We start from the raw sequence: 26,358 nt of genomic DNA, 5'->3' as shown, positions 1-26,358 counted from the left end.
GGTGTAGTGGATTAGTCTGCATTGCTACGTGGCTTCCACTGGCTCCAAAACCCTTGTTTAAATGCATCAGAGTATAACAGAAATAGTGAGGGGGGAAAGGAGATTAGGTAGATGTCCTCCTCTGGAACAGTGCCACAGGGTACAAACAAAAGCCCAGCTCTCTCTTCCTCCATGTCGTGGGCCTCCACATGTGTGAGAAGTGAAGCGCGGCTGTCTGGAAAGCTGCCACCACATGCTGGGCTCTAGACCTGAAGCTTTCTCTGAGCTTTGTGCTTCTGCCAGATGGCCCTGCCTCAGTTGGCTGCACCGCCCCGTAATTTAAGTACCATTCCTCTTATCCGTGTGTTTATTGTCTCATTAAATTTGAACTTTTTCAGAGTTTTTCCCCAGTCCAGAAGCCACTAGATTAAATCTCAAACCGTTGGGCCAGAGCTGTAGTAGGGTATTTGCCTTGCACACAGCCTCCCTGGGTTTGATCTCTAGCATCACATATGGTCCCCTGAGCACTGCCAGGAGTGATCTCTGAGTGCAGAGCCATGAGAAAGCCCCAAGTACTGCCTGGTGTAGCTCCACAAGCAGCAGCAACAACAAAATTTCAAACTGTTAACTGATTTCGAAAAATCTCTATACAAAATGCATCGAGATAGGGCAATGGTAGCATAAGAAAAAGTTGATCCTTTGACATTGTGTTTCATTTGCTCTTCATATTCTTCCTTTATTAGAATTTTCTAGAATGGTACCATGGAACAGGGTCATAAAGACAGCTTAAAGCATATTTCTATAAGTGTTTTTATTTTCAGTCCAATGATCCTAGGCGTTGAAGGACACCATTGCTCTAGACATAATATCAATTGTATATTGTAGAGCAGTTGCCCTGTTTGTCTTAAATTGTAGTGCTTGCTGCACCTAAGTTTTCTAGAATATGCTTTGTTATATATCCTAAATATCTCAAAGATAGTACAGGAGCTAAGGTACTTGCATTCCACTAACTATGGCTCAGATCTCTGGTACTGCGTATGGTCTCCTGACTCTTGCTGGGTGAGTCACACACATGCAACATATATTTCTATATATAACTTCATTCGTGTCCCAGAACGTTTTTCTCGGTGTGAGACTCTTCCTTAAATGAGACATCTAACATAATTAAATAAGACCATATTGCAATAGAGTGAAAGAGGCTAGAAAAGCTTTTCTTTGTGCCTCTAGAAATCAGATTTGGATAGATTTCCTGTATCTCATTTTTTTCCTGACATTCATCAGTTCCTTTTTTTCTTTGCTTAATGCCACTCAAACTCATGACCTCTAACTATTGGGAAAAGTCACTGGAAGATTATGATTGAGATTTCTGAAGTGTACTGGAAACTCTCGGTGATTTTCCAAGATGTAGACTTAATGCTTTCTTCAGCTGACTCATCCAGACATAATGTACATTTGTTTGAGTGTATCTTGGTGCGCTTGCTCATTTACTGAATGAACTAAAGGTGTGATAGGCATTTGCTGAACATCTTTCATCTTTCATCACATGCAGAAATGTCAATGATTGCTTTACAGAAACCTTTGGAACCATTTTTATACAGAAATGTTTTTGTTTTATTTTTGGAACCAGTTTTTTCTTTTTTTTTTTTTTGAAAGTGTTTTTAAACAGAAACTTGACAGAAACAGTACAGCCCAGAAAGAAAGATCTTGTGCATTTATAGGAACATTAATACTTCGACTTTTACAGACATCATTGAAGGACCAGGGTCCTTGGGGTAGAGTACTTGCCTTGCAGGCCTGAGGGCAAAGCACAAGCACACCCTCTCTTACTCCAGGCCACCCTCCTGGGTGGGATTCCCAGACACAGCCACCAAGTGTGATGTTTGGCACAGTGTGTGCAAGTTAACTTGTAACATGATTACATGTATGAACCCTGGTGAGCACTTCAACAAGGTGCAGGACATCCAGTCATTCCAACAAATGGGAAGGATTAGGGGTATTTAGGGGCATACAGCAAAGGTGCATTATTTGGGGGGGGTGCACACTCAAGCCCCAATAGGATATCATTAGACCGTAGCATTTGAAAGTGTGCAAGAAACTAGCGACCCATGTCACACAGGCAGAAGTATAAAATGATACAGCCACCTTTGAAGGCATTATATATTTTTTAAAGTTATTTCTTATAAAGTGGGCTAACCATACATCTACCACATAACACAACCAGCCTGTTCTAGATATATTCCTAAATGAAAGAAAAATGAGTATCTGTATAAGCTTATACATAAATGTTGATAACAGCAAAACCTGTAACACTCTAAGTATTGATCAAGTGGTGAATAACATAAACTGTTTTATTTATCCAATGGAGTACAGCATAGAAAACAAAAGGAATAAATTAGTAGTGCATACTACAGAATAGATGGGTTTCAGAAAGATAATGAGATGTGAGAAAAGCCAAAGTGTGTGCACATATGGTACAAGTACTGTATGAATCCAGTTGCATGGAATTTTAAAATGTGTACACTAATTAACAGTGATAGATACCAGGTCAGTGGTTTCTAGGAGAAATTGGAAAGATGTGCAGGGAGGAAAGATGGGGAAATAGCAAGGTTCTGAGGAAAAGTTTGGGTGTGATGGGTATGTTCATCTTCTTGCTTGTGAAGATGATTTCATTGGTGTCTGCGTGTATAACCATTTACCAAATTGTACATTTTGAGTATATGTCATTTGTTGTATGTCACCAATATTTTAGTAAGAGTTTTATAGGGTAACCAAAGATCCCTTTTCCAGGCTGCTTACATTAGTACAAGGAATGATAATTAGCAAGCCAAGAAATGAAATGGTTGAGATCTTTGAGAGTATGAGCCAATTTGAGAACTCAGTAAATACTACTCCACCTTTCTTTCTTTATTTTTTAAATTTTGTTTGTTTGTTTTTAGTGAATCACTGTGAGGTACAGTTACAGACTTACGAACTTTTGTGATTACATTCCAGTCATACAATGTTCAAGTACCCCTCCCTTCACCAGTGCCCATTCTCCACCACCAATGCTCCCAGTATCCTTCCCACCCCCCACCCCCACCTCTGTGGCAGGTGCATTCTCTTTCACTTTCTCCTTTTGGGAAAACTACACCACCTTTCGACAGAAATATGCCCACAATATTTTGCCTGCCATTCAGTGTACTTAAATCAAAGCTCCTCAGGTTAAAGGGCCTATAGAATCCATAGTTTTATTAAAAGCAAAACAAAGCAAAAAACTAAAGCACCTTCCAACTGCTGCATCTTCCAAGCAATAATACTTGTTTTCCCCAGGTTAAAAAAAAAAAGTTCTTCATCTTGGATGAATGTTATCTGTTTTTGACAAGCATGCTATTAAAGGTTGGACATTCTTCCTACAGTATTTTATTTTATTTTCTTTGTCCTCATTCTAAAGAGAAATTAAACTGTAAATATAGTGAGTGGCACTTCTCTCCACCTGCTAAATGAGGCTACAATTTCATTGATTATGCCATTTCCTTACTTTCAAAATGAGCAATAACAACATAATAATTATTGGACATAGCCATTTTCACACTGTTGTCCAGTTTATGAAACTGTATCTTAAGCATGATAAAGGAAATTCAGGATAAAAATGTCAATTTTATTAGATTTTTAAAGGACGGATTCAATACCAGCCAGTTTGGCTATTCTAAATGATTTCTGATCCTCTCATATTATGCCAAGATTATTCTAATAAATTGGAATTTACCCAGATTTTAAAGAGAATGGCAAGTATATTTGTTTCTTTTATTTTCAGTAGTCCCTTCCTGCTATATGTAAACAATACTAATACTCCAGTCTGTTTGACATTTTGCTCTCAAAGGCAGCTGTTTACAGTACCTGTATCATTCCTAAAATATCTTCTAACCACTGCTGCTTTTTATCACCCACAGTGCTACTTCTGAGTTAAATACATAGAAAGATTACACTTAGTATACTAATTTGCCCTTTTTTTTAATATGGAACCTACCGCTAAGATGTCCACTTATGGCTGGAGACTGACATTTTCCAGGAAAAGAGGCTTAAAGCAGGAAACTGCATGCAGATCATTGAGGGAGAAATTCTTTCATGACTAGCATATGTGAAGGGAGTAAAGGAAGTAGAATTTAGTTGGTGGAAGAATGAAATTGCAATTTAACCACAGCAGAGGCCTCAGCTTATCTCATGAAGATGTTTTGATTCTGAAATGAGCCTTGGGGTTGTCCTGCTTACAGCAGTGGGATCTTTCTGCTCTCAGAATCACTCATTGAACATGGGCTACCTGCGGGGAACAGGTGTGACCTCGGATAAGACTGTACCCAGGAGAATCCCCTCATAGAGGGCTGAAGCTACCTAGCTGATGTGAGGCCAGCTGCCTCTCTCTTTAACAAATCTTGTTTATTCACACAGTGGCAACACCTGTTTGGCCCACCATGGCTCACTGGTGAATGCCTACACAGACAGTCATATAAAAGTCTGCATGGAGAACTTTCCTGAACTATCGAGTTCCGATTCCTACCTAGGTTTCTTAGGCTCATTGTCATTCCCACGGAAAGTGATCCATAAAATAAATAGTGAACTAAAATACTTTAATTTAGGATCTGTGGGTCTGTGTGGGGCAGAGTAGCTGGAGGAACAGGAAGAAAGATTTGAACTTTTGGTGGTTTCTGTTACTTTGTGTTTGTTTTCTAATTTTATCAGTACCTTTGTTCCTGCTGAAGTTTCTCTTCTTCCATGGGGGGATCTGACCTCCATTTAAGTCTGCTTCATTCTTAATTTTATCAGACCTTTGGGTCCCAGAAACGTATCTCCAGAGGATCCAGATTCACACCTTTGGGCTGGCAAAGTGCTGAGGACTGAGTTCTTTTCAGGTCACGTTTTGTTTTTTGTTACTTCTCGAAACTCATTGCCACTGGGGGTGCCTCACCTGACCACCCATTTTAACATGGTTGGAGCAAGGTACGTGATTCAGAAGTGGGACTTGGTAGAGACTGTGGCTTCTACTCTGAGCTGGTGAATTTTTCAAATGATGGTGGTAGAGTCTGGTGACATGTTAGGAGACTCTTGGGACTGTTAGGTGGAGGGCAGGCTTTGGAGGGACATGGATGGATGCAAGAAGACAACAGACTCACTGCCACTGGCCATGCCCCTAAATGACTGCCTTTTGCAGGTCCACACACAAGATCATGGCAACTGAATTGGGACAGGAGTGGAGGATATGGTGAGAAGTCATCAGTCTGTGCACAGGTGGATCTTTCCCAGCTGATTTTTTTTGCAAGGCTTTAGCCTAGTCAAGGACTTTGAATCTAGTGGGGAAATCAGATCTGTAAGGATCATTTCAGCCCACAATTATAAGTATCTTGGTAGAGATTGTCCATCAATCTTTTTACATCTTTGAACTGGCACTTTTCTTTCATATGGGTCCAGAGCCCTGCAGTTATAAGGAAGGTGGTAGATCAGTAGGTTTCAGCCTTTTCAGACCTGCTGACTGGTCTACAAAAGAAAAGGAAAAGGCAAAAAAAATGACTGGGACCTGACTATAGAGATTCTCTGGGACCATTGGGGCAAAAATGGCTTATGCAGAAGTTGATGCAAACAATTAAACAGTATTACCTAAGGAGACAGCATGTTTCCATTTGTTAGTCAGGTTCTCCAAATAACTGGTAAATGAAAGCGGTCATGCACATAAAGAAATAAGATGAAGGCAAAAAAATCAGTTGAAATACACAGTTCTCCAGGGTAAGCTAATATTTACTCTGCAGTTGCTAAACATCAAGCACCATTCTTAACACTTTTAAGTCTATTAACTCAGTCTTCAGAATAATCCTATCTGGAATTTACTATTAATATCAACATTAATTAGCTCCATTTTATACAAACATCTCTTCAAGCACAAATAGACCAAGTAAACCTGTCCACATTCAGGGGACTAGACACTCTGACCAAGAGGCAAAATCTAAAATTCATTCTGGATGCAGAAATGAGGTTTAGACACAATAGGCAGCTCTCCTCATAAAGAGTGGAGGGCTGGATTACAGTGGGTACTGAACTTGCCCTGCACATGGCTGACCCAGGTTCAACCCCCAGAATCCCATATATGGTCCCTCATGCACCACCAGGAGTAATTCATGAGTGCACAGCCAGGAGTAGCCCTGAGCATTGCCAGGGTGGCCAAAAATAATGAGCCTGATATTTAGGGAGCAAAATATTTAGAGTCACCTTTATTTGGTTTATAAATGCTTTTGGCCATTCTCTATCTTCTATTGCAATTTTCTCCAGTGACATCAGAGAGGTCACACCTACATAAGGAAAGAGAAAAGTTCTTTCTCTCAAAGAAAGGACAAAATGTCATCAGAACATGTTCCCCTACAAAACTGCCCAGAACCTGTGATGTCTCCTATGAAGCAGCACAGGCTGTCTTAGGAGTCATGTCAAAACTTAGCTGTCAGAGGACATAGATAGGTACGTGGAGTTAAGAAATCTCAGAGAGAGCAAACCTCTCTGCTTTTTTCTCTCCAGCAGAGAGACATTTTGCTAAAAGATACATTTTTGAGCCAGAAGATAATACAGGGTTAAGGGCTATATCTTCCACACAGCCAATCCCAATTCAGTTCACAGCACTGAATATGGTCCCCTGACCATTTTCAGGAGTGATCCCTGAGCACAGAATTAGAATTTAGCCCTGAGCAACATGTGTGGCCCAAGAATCAAAAAAGTTTTTTTCTAAGAAAACACATCTTTTTATACGATATTTATTATGGTCATATATCATGGATCTTCTGGAACAATTTTATATTCAAATATTATGTAATGACTGAAGTTTAAATGTGTGTAAAATTTCAAGAAAATTAAAGGAAAGAAAAATTTAAAAAATAAATAAATGCTTGTGGCCCCTTTACTCCTTCTCTTTCCATCTGAAAATTTAGGATGACTCTGAGTTTAGGAAAAGGACTGGCCTAAGGTACTGCTCATTTTCCCCAGATACCCAGAAATATTTCAGCCTGCACAGACAGAGATAAAGGCTTGGCTACTGAGAAAGGTGTGACCTGTCAGGCCCAGGGCCCAGGTACTTGGAGGAGTCAGGAGGGTTGGTTCAGCACAGAAGAAATGGCGGTCGAGGTTATGCTTTTATCTTCTCAGAATTTCTTACAAGGGACTGCATCAGATGCAGCTTTCACTGCTGCGCTTTTTTTTCCACCAACTTTTGTTTGGCAATAACTTGATGGAAATAAATGAATTCACTGTCACCAGAACATTCATGCTATGTGAGATTGTTGTGAAATAGCCTGGGTATCTGGGGAAAATGCGTTATCTTTCAACTAATCACTCAGAATACAAACACAGGCTGTAGTCATTATGAAACTGTTACTTTTCTGTCAAGATGTAGAGAATTTGAGCAGTACAAGGAGTTTATAAAGAAAACAGTGTCTGGAGAATGCCTAACTTAGTTTGACAAAGAACTGTTGGCTCTGCTTCCTTGCCTGTGATAGATTACTCCCAGGATAGTTTCCTTGCCATCTCTAGTTAGATGCTGAGAGGTAGTGAGCATCAGTGCTGTTTTCAGATAGCTGTTAATGGTATTATCATGGTTTCATAAAGCCCAGTACTTATTAAACCTTTGGCCAAATGCTGTGCAAAAGAGCAAATAGAAGCATGTATCCCTGACAGATGGCACTCAGGCAGGAAGTGTTAATGCAGGACCACAAAATAACAAGAAATATTGTTCCAACAAAGGCAGTGTGGAACCTCAGGGTAGGACAATAGGGCCCAAATCCCAAGAGTCTGAGGAGTAAGAATTGTTTATCTGTTTGCTCAAAAGACAGAGGCAGTGCTCATAAAGTAAAGGGGGGGACGTGGAGAATGGGGAAGAATTCAGAGGCTAATAGACTGGAAATGAATTGATGGATGGCCACTTGAGTATAACAAGGTTCATCCGATTCACATATTTGGGAAACCAAAAGACCTTAAAGTCTTAGGTTAAGGAGAGAGATAGGTCAAGTTGCATAGCATGCAGAAGGCCTCAAGTTCAGTCTCAAGCACTACTTGGCCTGCCAATACCACTGGGAGTGGTAGCCCTGATTGCCTCAAGCACTGCTGGTGGCCCACAAGCATTGCCAGGTATCACCCCTATTTTTTAAAAGTGTTATCAGCACATACTTAAGATGCTCTAAAGCAGAGATCTCCAAACTTACTTGGTTACCTCCTGCTTTTCAGAAACAAACAAACAAAATACCCACAGTGCCCCCCTGGAAATCCAGTCTTTAGGTAACCAAGTAGAAAGCAGCACCCACTTGCACTTTGGAGGCTCCTGTTCAGCCCCCGAAACCTCACCCCATCCTTCCAGCAATCCCTGGGGATGGTATTGCCCACTTTGGGAAACACTGCTCTAAAGTAAAAACCAGTCCTACTCAGCCCTTCCTTCTCAGCTCACGTTCCAGGTAAGGAGCATTTTTATTTTTGAAACCCAGGTGCATAGTCAGGAGAAGGGTGAAAACAGTGACACCCATCTCTTTAATGAGCAATGCAACTGGAAGAGAAATTAGCATCACCCTGAATTTTATGTGATGTCAGTTAAATGAAGGTATTTTATAGCACTTTACAGCAAATTAGAATCAACTAAATTGAAAATAAGCCTAGCAGCTGGGATAAGTAATCAGGTAAGTGGCCAGTTTTGCTATTTTTGCTTTGAGCGGAAGACAGAATTTGAATTTCTAATGTCCTGGAGGTGTAGGATTCACAATTAGGGAGTGTGGATTCTCGGGTGATTGTTGGCGATGCACACAGCGTGGTCTTGCTCTCCAGATGATAACTTGCTTCACCGTGTGCCAGGAACTGACCCTCACACATAGGTGGGTGCAGGAAGAGCACTGAGAATTGATGTAGGACACAGCTCTTCTGTTGGCAGAACATTAGAAAGCAGACTGGAAATAGATGACCCAGAACAAGGCAGTAAATCATCCACATTAACCAAGAGACTCTAATGAAAGGACTGAAATTCAGATGAAGTCTTTATAGCCATTCATGAAATCTGCCCAAATCAGAGGAACTATTAGAATTCTTTCCTAGCTCAGAAAAATCGTGACTGTTCAGTGGCTGTAGTTTGCATGTGGTCAGAATGCCGTAATATTAAAAATACTGAGAATTTTGTGGCAGAGCTTTGTACTCCATGAGCCAGTCTTCTTGCATGGTTTATTAGGTGATTTTAGTATGGAGAATACATTCAGGACACTTGAAAAAGTTAAAAAAAAAATCTTGGCAATGATGATAAGGTTGATTTGAGATAGATGAGTTAGGATCTACCTGATGCCTAAGTTTGCTTATCTAAACAACAAGAACAAAAAATTGGAAAAAATAAAGATATGCAAGGAATGTTACCAAAAATGAACATTTTGCAGATAACTGAAAATGCAAGTATTGGACAATAACAGATGAAGATAAAATGATGCCCGTAATTATGATTTATAAAGAGAAACTGACCAGATTGAGTCATATATGAATATTTTTCCCTCTGCAACTGATGTTTTAAATGAAGTAAAATAACCCATATTAAGTTCATGCCTTTAGGTTGTTTAGGGAGTCAGCCTTAAAGAGATGCAGTATCCTAGAGCCGGGAAGAGTGCAAGAAGGCCCTTGTAGGTGGCTAACTCCCATTCAATGCCTAGTGCCTTATAAATTACACTGCCAAAAGTGATCCCTGAGTGTGCACTGAGCACAGCTGGGTCTGGCACAAAAATTTTTAATGAAAAAATACAGAAAATATCTGTAGGTTGCTTTCATTTCTCATATTATTGCCTTTTTCTATTAAAAAAACCCACTTTCCTTAAAATATTTATTATTTTATCTTGGATTTTTTTAAATCTAGTTAAATAAATTTCTTCATAGAAATGGGGTTCCCATCCTAGTTTTTTCAATAATCTCTTCTTTATTACTTCTGGCTCTACATTCAAAGATCATTTCTGGTGTTGCTCAAGGGAACATAGTATACTGGGTATCGAACCCAGATAGCCACATAGAAGACAGGGCATCCTACCTGCTTCACTCTCTCTCCAGCTCCAGCCTCTTTTTTTCTTAACCAAGAGTCCTTACTGGAGTTCAGGTACTTCATACCATGGGTTTGGTGGGAAAAGCAAGGTTGAAATGCCCATCATTATTATGCCTTGATAATTCTTTTTATAAACGGGACCCTAACCCAGAGGAGTAAGCAGAAAAGTTGCCTTCTCTACAACATATAAAGAATGATTATATCTGTTGAGTCTGGGATGAATCCCACTAAAACTGAAAACACATCTGCACAATTGAACTCCAAACTGATGGCCAGCCTCTCATGCTGGGATCTTTTCAGCTGCTTGAGTGTCACTCAAGGTGGCATTTCATGGACTTGAAAAACCATTATGGTCTGAAAGCATTTAAACATATGAGGTTACCCACTGAATTTGGTGGCTTTGATGAAAATGGGTACATTCCCAAGGACAGTAGAGAAGAGGGCCAGGAGGATTGCTCCACAGTTTGTAAGCCTGCCTCATGTGCTGGGGGAGAAGGCAGTTTGGGATGAAGAAGGCATCACTAAGTCAATGATGGTTGGAGTGATGGCTCAGGCTGAGAGATGTGTGTTGAAAATAGACTAAAGACCAAACATGTATCTGTAAAGACCAAACATGCCTCTCAGTATCTGTATTGCAAATCATGATGCCCCAAAGTAGACAGAGAGAAAGAAGAAAGAAGAAAGAGGCAAGGGGTGAGACAAGGGTGGGGGTGGCAGGAGGAATATTATGGACATCGGTGGTGGAAAGTGTACACTGTTGGAGAGATGAGTGCTCCATCATTGTATGACTGAAACTCAATCATGGAAGCTTTATAACTGTATTTCATGGTGATTCAATTTTAAAAATGGGTGCAGAGAATGGAGTGAATGTATGAGAGTGCCAGTGTGTTGACCAGTTATTTGTGGACACAGTTGCTTCCCACATCCATCCTCTGTGTTTAGTATTGCCCTCCCCTGGCTATGATATTTCTTGGTGTAACACATGCTGAAAAAAACTAAGTAGTTGGAATACTGGAACTGGGTATCATTTCTCATTTCCACTAGGAAATCATTTCTTAGGCCTGGCAAGATAACTCAGTGGGTTGCTTTGTACACAGGAGGGCCTGGGTCGGTTCACTGGCATCGCATGATCCTCTACAGGGCATGGTCAGCCCAGATCTCCCCCTACCCACCACCACCATATAAATAACAACAAAAACTAGAAAGTAATTTCTTATTTTATTTTATAAAACGTGGGGTCAGTGAAAAATGATTAGTTTAGATGTGCCAAAGACATGGAATACTGGGGAAAAAATGTGTGGGTGAGGGGACCAGAGCTATAGTACAGTGTGAAGAGTGCTTGACTTGAATACAACTGATCAGGATTTGATTCCGAGTACTCCATATGGTCTCCCTAGCTTTGCCAGGAATAATCTCTGAGCACAGCTGGATGTGACTCCCCCCAAAAAACAAACTGGAAAAAAACTGTGACATTTGATCACATATCTATGGACTTAGTGTCTGTAAAAGAACTGATTTTGTAGTTGATTGCATTGCTAGCCAAGTTTTCTCAATCACTGATGTGGGTACTCAGTGTTATTGCAAATAATTTTGAAAACTTTTTCTCCATGTTTGTATTTTACAGTGGCTGCTAATCTACAGAAGATTGTAGATGATCCCAAAGCTTTAAAAACATTGACATTTAAGTTGGTAAGTGGAAAGTTATGAAAAAATAGTAAATGTTTTGCCATACTGTGCCAGCAAGGAATCTTAATCTTACTAAGTTGTTCTGAGTTTCCTTACAACTGTTTTCTTTCAGGTTACAACATGTGGGAACATTTTCTTATTACAACTGGAAATTTCCTCTTCATTGAGCATAATTCTTACCATTAGCTCTTTCCTGAGGAGGGGCCAATGCTTCCAATTTGTATGACAACTTAACCAAAAAGAAAAACTTAAACTGAATTCCAAGCAAGCCTCGTAGTAAAAACTTCCCTGAAGTGAAGGCCAGGTGAATCTAGGTTTTAAAAAAATGAGACTGGTTGATGTCGAAAGGGTATAGTTAATTAGATTCAATAGTGAACAGCTGACTGGTGGTAGAGACCAGACTCCATTTAACTCCACATTTCAAATCACAGTAACATTCTGAGAGAGGGGGACTATTCCAACAGTTGTTTCTGCAGCCAGAGATTTTAGATATAAGAACAAGGGTGGCCACAGAGATATAATAGTGAGCAGTGAGCATGCAGGGATCAGTTGTTAGATCAACAGGTGAGAGAGAGGTGGCTAGAAGTTGAGTGAATTCTCTGTAACCCAGAGTGACTGTCTTTCTGTTTAGTCACCGTGAGATGACAAAGTTATTCATAATTGTGTTTTAGGCATGCATTGGTTCAACATCCCTCCCTTCACCAGTGTCCACTTCCCTCCACCAATTTCCTCCCTACCTGCATCTGCCTCCCACGCTCCAGTCTGCTTCTCTGAGGGGCACTTTTTAAAATATATATGTGGGGATTTTTGTTTAATTTTTAAATTTCATTTCCCTGACACTTTTTATAAACACTGTGGTTTACAAAAGTGTTCCTAATGATTTGTTATAGGCATTCAATGCTCCAATACCAATCGCACCACCGTTACACCTTCTCTTCTCCATTGTCTCCAATTTTCCCTGTTAGCCCTTAAGCTTCCCTTCTTAGCAGGCTCCTTGTAATTCATTTCCTATTGCTTGTTATATGTTTTCTTAGAAGAAAGTTAATGAAAATTTTTGTATCTCACCATGGAATCAAGTCCTTGTATATGATATTATTAAGATGTTGTTACAGTTTAAGCCGGCAGAGCCTGTTAAGCTACCCGTGGTGTATTCGATATGCCAAAAACAGTAACGATGGATCTCATTCTCCTGACCCTGAAAGAGCCTCCAATTGTTGGGAAAGACAGTAAAGAGAGGCTGCTAAAATCTCAGGGCTGAGATAATAGAGAAGAGTAAATCAATGAACAGTGGGATGACAGTGATACAGTGATACAGTTTAAGTCTTTTGTGTTTATACTTTGTTAATTAAGGTTGGTTGCCTTCTACATTGTATCCCATCCAATCTGGTGTGCTACTCTTGTTTATCAGTGTTGTAGAGCTTGATATGTTGTGCAGCTGCGTCTCAAATGTTTAAAACTTAAAAAAATTTTAAACATGGTCATACTGCTGGAGTTAAATTATTAATGGGTTTTCAGCTTTGGGGCATGTGTATGACTGTGAGGGCTTCCAGAAGTAACTTTCCAGAAGTAAAGATGGGGGGAGATAGCCCGTCTCTGACTCCCTGAAAGCCTGGAGATTCCAGTCACAAAACCCACATACGAGAGTTATTCAGCAGATTAATTTCTGCATGAGGCTCTTCCCAAGCAATGGAGTCTGGCTGGGAACAGGGTGTGGTTGTGGAGTGTGGAAGTTTTGGACTGCCTGATCTCTCTTTGGGTGAGTGCTGAGCTCACCTGCCCCCTCCTCCAAGGTTCCCCGGGCAACTCAGCCTTTTTTAGGGTCCCAAAAGATCTCTGCAGCTTCTTGGTCTTTTTCAAGAATAGTTTTAATGGGCTGGAGTGATAGCACAGCTGGTGGAGTATTTGCTTTGCACGCAGCCGACCCAGGTTCGATTTCCAGCATCCATATGGTCGCCTGAGCACCACCAGGAGTAATTCCTAAATGCATGAGCCAGGAGTAAGCCCTGTGCATTGCCGGGTGAGACCCAAAAAGCAAAAAAAAAAAAAAAATCATTTATGAATCTCTGGATCATGGTCAGTGAATGAGCTTAATTGATGCCAGAGATGGTTTGTGGGCATGACTCTAAAATATTTATGTTTTTGCATTGTGGTTTAGGGTTTGATACATACTTTCAGCACCACCTTCTCCTCTGGGGTGGTTTTCCCTTCACCATTGTTGTTGCCCCCTCAGGTGTATGTTTCATACTGAATACCACTTCTCATGTTCTTTGTTTCCATTATCTTTGGGTATTTGTTATTCCACCATTACATTTCTTTATATCCCACATGCAAAAGATCATTCGATGTCGGTCTCTCTCCCTCTGACCAACTTCCCTCAGCATGATACTCTCCAAGGTCCCTGTATGTAGCGGCAAATTGCATGACTTTATCTTTTCTTATGACTGATATTCCATTGTGTACATGTACCATAGTTTCTTTCCCCAGTTATCTATTCTTAGCAAGTTGGGTTGTTTCTGGATGTTAGCTATAGTGGATAGTGCTGCAAGGAACATAGGGGTGCCAGTGTATTTTGTTCATTTTGTTTTTGTTTTTAATATTATGGAAAGTGGGGTTGCTGGTTCAGATGGAAGCTCAATTCCTAGATTTTTTTAGGAATGTACATACTTTTTCCCAGAAAGACTGGACCAGTTGACATTCCCATCTGCAGTGAATCAGAATCCCTTTCTCCCACAACCTTGTGGTTATTTTTGATCTTATTGATGTCTGCCAGTCCAGAGTGACTCTTTTTTTAAAAGTTTAGCAAATAGTACATTAACTGATTCACTTAAATTACAAATTCATCTTATTTAAGGCCAGAGTATTGCCCCATGATATCTGAGATCAAGATGACCAACACTTGGCTATACACTATGTGTAATGATGTCTTTCTCATTTTTGAGAAAATGTAATGGAAAAATGCGTGTGGCCAAAATTACTCATTACTTACCATAAATGTTAGCTGGATGCTAGTTAACTTTCTGGATCATCTAATTTAAGAATGACTAGACTTTGGGATAAAAAAAAAACACTAAGATTTTCATACAGAAACAACTTATCAGAAGAAATCCATATTTTTTTAATTTTTATTTTTAAAGAATCACCATGAAGTACAGTTACAGACTTATAAACTTTCATGATTATGTTTCAGTCATACAATGATTAAGTACCCATCCCTCCACCAGTGCCCATTCCCCACCACCAGTGTTTCCAGTATCCCTTCTGCCACCCCTCTCATTCTCCCCTGCCTCTGTGGCAGACACATTCTCTTTTACTCTTTTTCTCCTTTTGGGTGTTATGATTTGCAATACAGGTACTAAGTGGTCATCATGTTCGGTCCATAGTCTACTTTCAGCACTTATCTCCCATCCTGAGCAAGCCCTCCAAGCATCATTTATTTGGTGGTCCCTTCAATCCATTTTGTTTTGTTAATAAAACAACATTTTGTTCAGACAGAGAGGAATATTGAAAAATTCATCTTCTCTCACCTCTATTATCCTTTTAATTCACCTATATATTTATAAATGTTTCTTTTCTAGAACAGGTTGATGAGAAAGTGGTATCTTGTGTTAACACTTTAAGCCAAAGTAAATATTCATTTTTATATGTAAAAACATAGCATACCACCGCCAGAACATTTTCCTAATTTTAAACACATAAACCAAGATAAGATTAAGATTTTCATGCTAACTTATTCCCAGTCTCTAAACTTTGCTTTTGTGTTAAAAAAAAAAAAAAAAACAAGACAAAACAAAATAAAACAGCTGTGGCCCTTTTTAATTCCTGAAGGTTTTATACAAATACCTACTAGACTGTCTTTAGAGAAAATCAAGAATAATGGAAGAGCCCCCCTTTTTCCTCCTACACTTGGGTTAGTTTCCTGGATTCTCTTCATTCTGCCCTTTCCCTTCATCCACATTTCCTGCACTTTAATAGTTTCTTATCTTCCTAAACTGATCTGCCTCCTCCAATTTGCTAGCTCACCAGCTCTGTTTACCACACCGAGACAATAGCTAGAGTAATTCTTGTGGGTCCCAGTAGTGGTGTTGTTCTTTTCTAAAATGTAAGCCCCCAGTTATGGGCAAGGAAGCCATCATGAATCAGACCTCCCTCATTTCCTACATCCTCTTTCTTTACCCACCTTCTGCTCATTTTGTTGTTCTTCAGTCCCTTCTACTCTTTCTAAAAACTTACCTTGGAATTCTTGGGGGAAGGAGGAAGGTACATTGGTGCTACACATTGTGTTGGAATTATGTGCATGGGGGACCATCATTAATAGTATTTTTTAAAATTTTTATTTGTTTTTAAGTTGAATCACAGTGAGATACAGAATTACAAAGTTGTTCATGATTGGGTTTCAGTTTTATTTAGTGTTCACATCCAGTCCTTCACCAGTGTAAGGCGGGCGGGGGAGAAAATTTGGAACACTGGAGGTGGGGGGAAATGTACATTAACAGTATTTTATTTTTTGTCTTTAATACCATTTTTATTTGAAATCTTTTCTATCACATATGAGATTAGCAGGGTTTACCTTTTTTAATTAATTTATTTTTATGATTTTTTTTTATTGAATCACTGTGAGATGAGATCGACCCTTGCAAAGCTAGTCATGATTAGGTTTCGGTCATACAGTGTTCCACCAATGTACATTGTACATTTCCCAACACCAGTGTTCCCAGTTTCTCTCCCATCACCCCCACGCCCCACCCCTGCCTATGACTATGTTAGTCACTCTCTCTCTTTCTCTCTCTCTCTCTCTTTTTCTCTCTCTCTCAGCATTTTGCTTTGCAATACAGATACTGAAAGGTTATCGTGTTTATCGCCTTATCTACTTTTAACAATCAGTTCTTGTTCAGAATGATTATTAACATTTTTTTTTGTTTTTTGTTTTTATTTTTTTTCTATTAAATCACTGTAAAATACATTTATAAAGCTTTCGTGTTTGAGTTCAGTCATACAATGATCAAACACCATCCCTCCACCAGTGCACATTTTCCACCACCAATGCCCCCAGTATCTGCTCCTCCCCACCCATCCCAACCCTCCACTGCCTCTGTGGCAGACAATTTCCCCCATACTCTCTCTCTACTTTAGGGCATCACGGTTTGCAATACAAATACTGAGAGGTTATCACATTGGTCCTTTATCTACTTTCAGCACACATCTTCCATCCCTATCGATCCCTCCAACCATCATTGAACTTAGTGATCCCTTTTCTATTCTTAGCTGCCTTCTCCCCAACTCACGAGTCAGGCTTCCAACTATGGAGCAATCTTCCTGGCCCTTGACCTTGGGTGCCAATCTCATATTAATTAATAGTATTTTGAGTCACAGAACCTCAATTATTTTTTAAAACTTTAAAAAAATAAAAACTTACTTTAAGAAATTTCAGCCATAATATATAGTTTTCCATTTATAGTTGTTTCTAATCCTTGTGAAAGAATTGGAGTTATGATTTCTGCATCATACGTTCTTTTATTTATTTATTTATCTATCTATTTATTTATTTATACTAGAATTCTCTTGCTTTTGCATGCATAGACAAGAATCAGTACTGTTCCTTGTGCAGAGTGGGCAGTGCTGGAAGCGGGCAGCCCAGGGGGATTGAAATCACAGCCTCACACTTGCAAGACAGGTGCTGTTTGCTGCTGAGCTGTTCCTCGTGTCCTTTATTAGGCCCATTTAATATCTTGGGAATCTGAGGCTCGGTAAAACTCACTTGTTGGGTGAGTAAAACTCTTAGCTCAGAAGCTGAGAATTCAGCCGTGAGGTCTGTTTGGCAAGCCTGTCTACACAGCAGCTGTTTGAGGCAGAATCCCGTGGCTGCCGGTACAGTTGTGTTTCTCTGTGGATTCGCCCGTATAGACCACATTCATCTTTGATCCAGTGTAGGTTCCAGATTGGGTAAGACTGACCGGCCTCCATGAGTCCTCCCGGAGAATCACACAGGGAGCCCCCTTCTGCTCAGAATTTATGAGTAGAGAGTTGCTGTTCCCAGTGCATTGGAATTGATGACTTTTCCCCCAAAGATAAGATATCTGATAATGCCAAACTCAGGAGTGACCTTTCTGTCACTTGACTCTTTTAGCCCCAGTTAAAACCTGAAAGGGTTTCATTGTGACCAGTTTCCAGCTAGTTGGACATCCACTTAAGGGCTAATTTGAACTGATTCTTGATCTACTATTCTATACGACACTAGCATCCTGGTAAACCAACAGGGATTCAAATGCCTTTGTTCATCAACAGAGTTATTTTTATTGAAGAATAAAAGATCAAAGAAGCATATTTCCTCCCACGCTTCTGCTGCTCCTGGGTCTACTATCTCTGGGCTGTTTATCATTTACTCTCACAGCTTCCTTTGCTTTCTGAAGGCAAGTGTTAGGACCCCAAAACTGCCTGGTACTTTTTGATATACGGTTTATTTCTTTTCTTCTCTTTCGCTTCTCTTTTCTTTAGTAATTGCTGTGCAGACCTTCACTTAGGGGCTGGCAGGGAATTTTGAAAGCACCCACTGAAAGTTCCCATTTTTGGGCCAAAGCTGACATGCATTCCATTTGTCTATGTCTCATTCTCCAATCTCTTTCCCTCTCCTGGCCCCTATTGGAACCATTTGGCTCAGCTTTGAAAAGGTGTCTATCTGTACCTTCTATATCTGCTGAAGCAAGAAAAACAATGGCACTGGAGGCAAATATACTAGTTACATAAAGTACAGATCTTTTTTCTCTGTCCAATGAAAATGTTTAGTTTCATTTGAAAGATAAGTAAAGTGTGATTTCCACTGCTGGCATGGGATAGGGACAGGCAACTAGAAACCTTTTGTTGTTAGCATCATCACTTTTTATAAAGTGTTTCAGGCATAGAGGGCATTTCAGCTCCCCTATTATATTGACATATAGTTTGACAGACCAGTACTGTATTCTTAAAAACCTTGGGACAATCTTTGTAAAATTTTTTGATCGTTTAAAAGTTGGCTACCTTTGGTCTGGAGCCTTAATTCAGCAGGTAGGGTGTCTGACTCATCTCATTGGCACCCCATATGGATCTGAGCTCATCAGGAGTGATCACTGAGCACAGAGCCAGGAGAAGCCATGATTACCACCAGGTGTGGCCCCCAAAACAAAACAAACAAAAATATTGACTCCTTTGCCGCTCGTAAAGTGAGTAGAATTTTAGAAATCCCATGTCAGTGAAAATGGAAAATAAGACATTTAATTGGCCCTTGAAGATAGAATACAAATGGTAAGTATATGTAATTAGCATTCAATTGGTACACATTTACGTGCACATTATTACAGATTTTAGTTACTGAAGTTTAATAACATACATTGTAAGTAGGCATTTAATTAAGTGTTCTGGAAGCTGGTGGGGAAAGGGCTTAATTTTTAGAAACTTTTGGCTTAAACAGGAAGGATGCATAACTAGGGTAATGTTTCCTAAAGTACAGGTAATGCCAAGACTGAAATAAGATAAGAGCTACCAGCAGTATAGTCTTTCTCCCCCTACTGAAAGGTTTGGGGTAGGAGAAAAGTGAGACAGTGACATGAGAGGAACTTAGTTCAAGACGACCCATGTAGGGGCCAGAGAGATAGTTAAGGCATTTGCCTTACACACAGCTGACTTTGGTTGATCTCCAACAACATATATTCCTCTGAGCACCATCTTGTATGCCCCCCTTCCCCCCCACAAAAAAAGGGTGCAAGGAAATATTATGAAATGATACTAAACCTTTGACCTTGGATTATAAAACTGGTATTACCAGGAGTGGGGGGCGTCACAGAGTGTGGGGGGCTGAAAAGGTGAAGTAGAGGTGACAGCAGGACAGTGGCAGAGGATCTCCGCAGTTTGAGGGTTGTGCAGGTGCAGTAATGTGTCAGTTGCAAACATTAACCCTCGTCCGACTGTGTCACCTAAACTCTAATATGAAACAAAGTTTAAAAATACATATATAATATATATATATATATTAAAGTATCCTGCCGACCTGGGTTTGATTCCTCTGCCCCTCTCGGAGAGTCCGGCAAGCTACCGAGAGTATCTTGCCCACACGGCAGAGCCTGGCAAGCAACCTGTGGCATATTCAATATGCCAAAAAAACAGTAACAACGTTGCATGATAGAGACATTACTGGTGCCCGCTCGAGCAAATCGATGAGCAACAGGATTACAGTGACAGTGAAAGTATCCACACATCACTCTAATAAAAAGCAGGAGACAGTCCATGTGGAAGCTGTGAGTGTCCTGCTCCACGTCTAGTTTCCAGACCAACATTTTCCCCTGGAAACTCAATAAAAATATCTTCTATCCCAGGCCTGGCCTAACGAACCAGGAGTGCATTGGGCAGGGATGCACAGGAATCTGTTTTAACAAGCTCTCTAGGTGGGAATGATTCATCTAAAAGCAAACTTGGAGCGTCACACTTTAGAGGACAGTGGTTTTCACACTCTGTTGAACTCTCTGATTGTATCTGATTGTGCGGGGAGCTCACAGGAGAGGGTAGCACCCAGGCTACAGGGAAGGTTCATTCCGTCACAGACATCTGTCATGGTGGTTCCAGAGAGCCTTCCGGTTCAGGCCACTCTGATCTCAGCCACCATGCAAGTTGTCACTCAGCTGATACAAAATAAATTTTAAGAAATAATAAGATTAAAAATATAAAAGGCCAAATACCCTTAGGAATTTTTCTACCAAGTCAAGAAACTTGAGTGTGCATCTTGTTAATATTTTGAAATCCCGCAGTCAGCTCCAGGAAATGCAGCTGGGAGCTAGCCTGAGCAGTGAGTCAAACGGGCCCTGTCTTTTCTGGTTCTTCGTGGAAGTTTGGAATGTTTATAATACACACACATTATTATATTCGTAAGACCTGGTCTGTTTAATCAATTCTATTAACATGTATTATTTAGGCTTTGTTAAAATTTAATGATATCAATATATAAATGTGTATAATACACCTGATTATAATTATGCATAAAGTACAGGCTTATGGCATTCTTAATCATTTTTAAGGTGTAATGGAATCCTGAGACCAAAGCATTTGTGACCTGCTGCTTTAAAAAGGGTCTTTGGAGATTCCAGGATTATTTGTGTGTCATCCTCATTATGTTGATCTTTAGCAATAGTGAAAAAGACAAGAAGTGAGCCTTAGTTCATCGAGGGTGAGCAAGAGAGTGGAGGAGAAAAGGCCAAATGCCTTTGCAGCAAAGCCAGAAAACTTAGCAGGTGCCAGAAAATAACATTCCAGTGTGGCCAAAGGAGGCGCTGAGAATTAAGGAGGGTATGGATTTCCCAAGACCCCTTATTAAATTGTCTAAACTTAAGTTCTACTTCCACTGCCCTTCACAAGAGGGATTTAATGTTTTCCTTTCAACTAGGCATAACCACTCTCTGAATACTTTGTTTCTGGTTCTGTCATCTTAACCGCCTGCTATTCCCCTCATCAACTTTCTGACATGGTCCAGGAACTGATTGCTGTTCTCTATAGTTGCCGGTCTGACCTTTTTGGTCTGTCACCCCACCAGGAGTTTGCCCTAAGCTGTCTCAGTTACCTATTAATTACAATCTCACAAGAAGTCTCTGCCCCATTCCATTGGGTTGAGTAATGAGGGTGTTAGCAGTAGGAGGGCAGAAGGGGAGGTTTTGGAAACGAGTGTTAGTGGGATGAGAGAATTGGCTGGAGAGGTGAATATTGCAGTATTAGCATGACAACACCAACTGGAAAATAGCTCAGCTGAAAAGCCACCTCATACCTATCTGTCTTGTGAACAAGTGTTTCCTATCACCACATTCCTGCCACACAGTAAAAATGAGACATTGCTGAATATTAAAACTGTCCCATAAATCACCAGACAGGTGCCAAGTAAATTCGTTAACAGTAAACTAATTTTTCCTACCCTTTAAGCTACCGTAGCACTGTAATACTGTTGTCCCATTGTTCATCGATTTGCTAGAGCGGGCACCAGTAATGTCTCCATTGTGAGACTTGTTACTTTTTTGGCATATCGAATACACCATGAGTAGCTTGCCAGGCTCTGCCATGCAGGTGAAATACTCTGCAAGTGAAATACTCTCGGTAGCTTGCTGGGCTCTCCGAGAGGGACAGAGAAATCGAACCTGGGGTGGCCTCGTGCAAGGCAAACACCCTACCCTCTGTAGCTCCAGCCCTTTAAGCTACAGATTTTTAAATACAAACTGAACTATTCACTTTGAATATTGCTTTAAAACATTCTAATGGGGGGGTGGAATTTTGTTTGTTTGTTTCTGTTTTTGAGGCCAGTCCATCTGTGCTCAGGGCTGACTCCTGAGTGCATTCAGAGATCACACCTGGTGGGGCTCAGGGGTCCGTATGTGGTGCTGGAATTGAATGCAGGTGGGCCGAGTGCAAGGCAAGCATCTAATTGCTGTCCTATTACTCCGGCCCAAATTATATTTTTATAATTATAAATAATATTTTTATAATATTATATATTTGATGTTTATAAGCAGTGAAAATGCTAGGGTTAACAAAAGTCTGAGCTTACTGTGTACTGTTTTTTTGGAGTGGTGCTAAGCAACTTTATTGTGATTGGAGAGGTCAGGAAAAGGCCAAGAGTCTTTTGCTAATTCATTGACAGCCATATGACTCAGTTTCTAAGCCATCTCCACAGTCTGCAGAATGGCGTTTGTTTTGTGTTCTGGGGCATTTTTTTTTCTTTCTCTCTCTCTTTTTTTATTTTTTTGGTTTGTTTTTATCTGGGCCACACTCTGCAGTTCCCGAGGATCACTCCTAATAGTACTCAGGCACCGTGTGGTGTCAGAGATGGAACCCAGGCCTCCTGCATGCAGAGTGAATGCTCAAGCTCTTTGAATCTTTTCTCTGGCCCCACTTTATGGTGTTTAAAAAGATAATGCCTCTATCGGTGGATCAACATGGAATATATCATGTTAAGTGAAATGAGTCAGAAAGAGCAGGATAGACATAGAAAGATTGCAATTATTTGTGGAATAAAGTAACAGAATGGGAGACTAACACTCAAGAACAGTAGAGATAAGTACCAGGCGGATTACTCCACAGCTTAGAAGCCGGCCTCGCATGCTGGGGGAAAAGGCAGCTTAGATAGAGAAGGGACCACTAAGTAAAGGGTGCTAAGAGGGCCCGTTCAGAACAAGAGATGTGGACTGAAAGTAGACTGTAGACCAAGCATGATGGCCACTTAATATCTCTACTGCAAACCACAACACCCTAAAGGAGAGAGAGCAAAAGGAAATGCCCTGCCGCAGAGGTGGAGTGGGATGGGGAGAGGATGGGGTGAGGGTGGTGGGAGAAATGCTGGGACCATTGGTGGTGGAAAATGGGTACTGGTGGAGGGATGAGCACTCAACCACTATATAACTGAAATGCAAGCACGAAAGTTTGTAAGTCTGTAGCTGTACCTCATGGTGATTCAGTAATAAATTTAAAAAGAAATAATGCCTCAAGGCCAGAACAGTAACGCAGCAGGTAGGACACTTGCCTTGTGCAAGGTCTACCTAGGTTTGATGCCTGGCACCCTGTGGTCCCTCCAGCTCCCACCCCTAGGAGTGATCCCTGACCATAGAACAGGGCGTAAGCCCTTAACACAGTTAGGTGTGACCCAAACACAAAACAAGCAAAATAATGCAAGTTAAAAGCGAATGCAGGGGCTGGAGCGATAGCACAGCGGGTAGGGCATTTGCCTTGCACGCGGTCGATCTGGGTTCGATTCCCAGCATCCCTTATGGTCCCTCGAGCACCACCAGGAGTGATTCCTGAGTGCAGAGCCAGGAGTAACCCCTGAGCATTGCTGGGTGTGACCCAAAAAGAAAAAAAAATTATAAAAGCAAATGCATCCCTTTCCCTAGTTCTTTTCTGTACCTGATCACAGGATGACAAGATTTCTTCCAGCAGTTATCACCCATGGTCATTCCAGAGAGGCATCTTGGGAAGTCCCCTTGAACAAGTCTTTAGAAGGCAGCCATTGGCAAGCCAGCAGTGACACGGTCTTCTTTTTCTTTCCAGGCTTCTGGCTGTGATGGGTCGGAGATTCCTGATGAAGTGAAGCTGATTGGGTTCGCTCAGTTGAGTGTCAGCTGATGTATGTCACTCAGCATCACCCTGAATCTGTCATGCCCCCCTCACAACACTCCCCTCAGCCTCCCCCCACCCCCCCACTCTCACTCCCCAGAAAAATCAGAAGATTGTGAAGAGTCTGGCTTCAATGAAATGGGATAAAAAAAATTTTTTTAAAAACGACAGCACTCCGAGTTCTGCTTTATTCTCTAGCAATCCACAGTATGAAAACAAGCAAATGCCACAGCTGCACGACTGTTGCTATTTTTTCCAAAAGCTGTTTAATATTCTTAGCAACCAATTTGGATATCCCTTAAGTGAAAAGAATGTGAAATACACTCAGGTGGTCCTATTTATTGGCTAAAGAAATTTTTCTATCAGAAGCCTATTCTATCATTATCCTTTCTGTTATAATACGTTAATTGTACATCTGACAATACTGCCTCTTTTATGTTGTATTTAGAAATTAATATACTTATAAAATTAAGATTTATTAGCCAAACTTGAATTCTAGTTTTAAAACTGACTGTGAATTTTATTTTTCATATATTTATGCATTACATACCTTAGCTATAAGGAAAAAAAAGTTTTGATTATATGCTTCTTGCAGTTAATCTCTTGTTATTTAAACAAAGTTTCAGATCTATCTTTGGAGCATTTGTAACTTCTGATTTTTGAAATGACTGAATTAGAAACTAGGATGCCTTTTTTTCTTTTTATTTTTTTCTTGCCTAAAAGAAAAACCAATCCACAATCTGATTGTCTATTGGGAGAGGGAGGTGCCTTGTAAACTTTCATATTAAGAATGTGCCTGAGGCTGCTTTACTCTGAAATAGTCTCAGATCTAAAATTTCCTTTACATAAAGTGGCATATAGAAGTTTTGCTTCATTGGAATGGTTAGAATGCTATGTTATGTTGCCATTCTATTAGAATGCTAATTATGTGCCCATCTCTGATTTGACTTCTCCTTGAGTGATAGGACTTATTGTTCCAAAGGTGATAAACTTGAAAAATACCAGAATCTGAATTTTACTTGAAATTCTGCAGAATACCCACATAGAGTGAAAAAAAATAATAGGATTTTGTGCAATGACTAAAAAGTAAAACGCTGTTAAGTTTCAAAAATAAATACTTTCAACCCAAGTAGCCCTCTGCTTGACTATATATTCGAGAAGAAAAATAAAAACCTGAGGATTTTCAAATTGGAGTCTAAACGTTCAGGGACGTGGGCTCCCAGGATGTACCATTTGCTCTTTCCTAGCTAACCCTAGATATGGCAGCTCTTTAATGTACTTTAAAAAGCAAATATATATTACTAAGGAAAAAGTTATTTATAATTGCCTTGTCATAATTGTTAAGGTGTTCTAGAGCCATTTGCATACAATTTAATGTAATTTCATTCCATTCTATTGTTTACACAACAATTACTCAAAGATGACTGCAAAGGTAAAAAGGAAAATAAAAGTGTATTGCACAAAGAGATCGCGTCACCTGTTTTGTTCCTCCTTTAGGCATTATCTTCATTGTTGCAGTGATATTTTGCACTTTCATTAAATGCCTACTAAGAATTGACCAGTGAAAAGTGCCTACAGGAAGAATAAGGCATGTAATCCGTAGGAGAATCAAGTTTGACACACTTGAATTAGATGAAAGAGAGAATGAAAGACGATTCACTCTCCATTAGACAGAGTCTGAATCATAATCGTAGAGGGCTACAGGCAACAACAGGATAATTCCTTCCAGCTGCTTCACTTGAGCATGGTGAGAGCTGAGGCTTGGAGTCTTGACAGTGACTTGTCCAAGACCCTTCACAGAGCTGGACCCAAGTCCCTGGTTTCGTGACATCCAGAGCATGTTCTTAAAACAGTGTTGAAAAAGACATGAACAACTAGAGAAACTAACTTTACAATGTGGTGATAAATGTTACTGAATATCTAATTTTTTAATTAAAAAAATTTTTTTTTGGAATCATACATGCACAGGTACAAGGTTGTTTGTGGTTGAGTTTCAGTTATATAAGATTCGAACACTCGTCCCTTTGCCAGTGTACATTTCCCACCCCCAATGGCCCAGTTTCTCTCCCCACCCCCCACCTCAGTGGTAAACACTTTTCCTTCCTCCCTCCCTCCGCCCCCTCTCTCCTCCTCATCCTTTTCCTCCATATCTTCCCTAATGGTGTTTGAGGAAACTTCCACACATTAATATAATAGGATAAAGGTTTTTTTTTTAATAAAAAGGGAGGTGGCGTTAGCATCGTGGAATTAAAGGAGGTTCCCTTTGCTTCTCCCCTTCTGTGTAACATCTGCCACATATCAAAGGTTCTCTGCTTGTCACAGCAGGACTGCAGAGAGATCCTCACATCTGTACACCTGAAGGTAAGGCAGAAGAACTGGGGGACTGGTGGTGCCTTCAAACTCATCGTGCAGCACTGACACAGGCAGGACAGCAACAGCACAGGTGCTCAAACTCTCTGTCCCAGTGATTCTGTCAACTGTGGTCTTCACAGCACCACAACTCGCCCAGGACCCCAATGGCACCT

At 40.4% G+C, this 26,358-nt stretch overlaps 1 protein-coding gene across 1 annotated transcript in view; it reads left to right on the top strand.

Annotated features, from left to right (window-relative positions):
- Positions 1–25,299, top strand: part of STK39 (serine/threonine kinase 39) — a 296,613-nt gene extending 271,314 nt beyond the window's left edge. Inside the window, exons 17-18 of the mRNA XM_055122270.1 lie at positions 11,661–11,725; positions 23,768–25,299. Coding sequence (XP_054978245.1) covers positions 11,661–11,725; positions 23,768–23,842 — 140 coding nt within the window. The 3' untranslated portion in view covers positions 23,843–25,299. The remainder of the gene's footprint in view (positions 1–11,660; positions 11,726–23,767) is intronic.
- The last annotated feature ends 1,059 nt before the right edge of the window (positions 25,300–26,358 follow it).

The sequence above is a fragment of the Sorex araneus genome, chromosome X, assembly GCF_027595985.1.
Source record: "Sorex araneus isolate mSorAra2 chromosome X, mSorAra2.pri, whole genome shotgun sequence".
NCBI classification, from domain to species: domain Eukaryota; kingdom Metazoa; phylum Chordata; class Mammalia; order Eulipotyphla; family Soricidae; genus Sorex; species Sorex araneus.
Note: the sequence above shows the minus strand (reverse complement) of the source record. Positions and strands in the feature narration are given on the sequence as shown.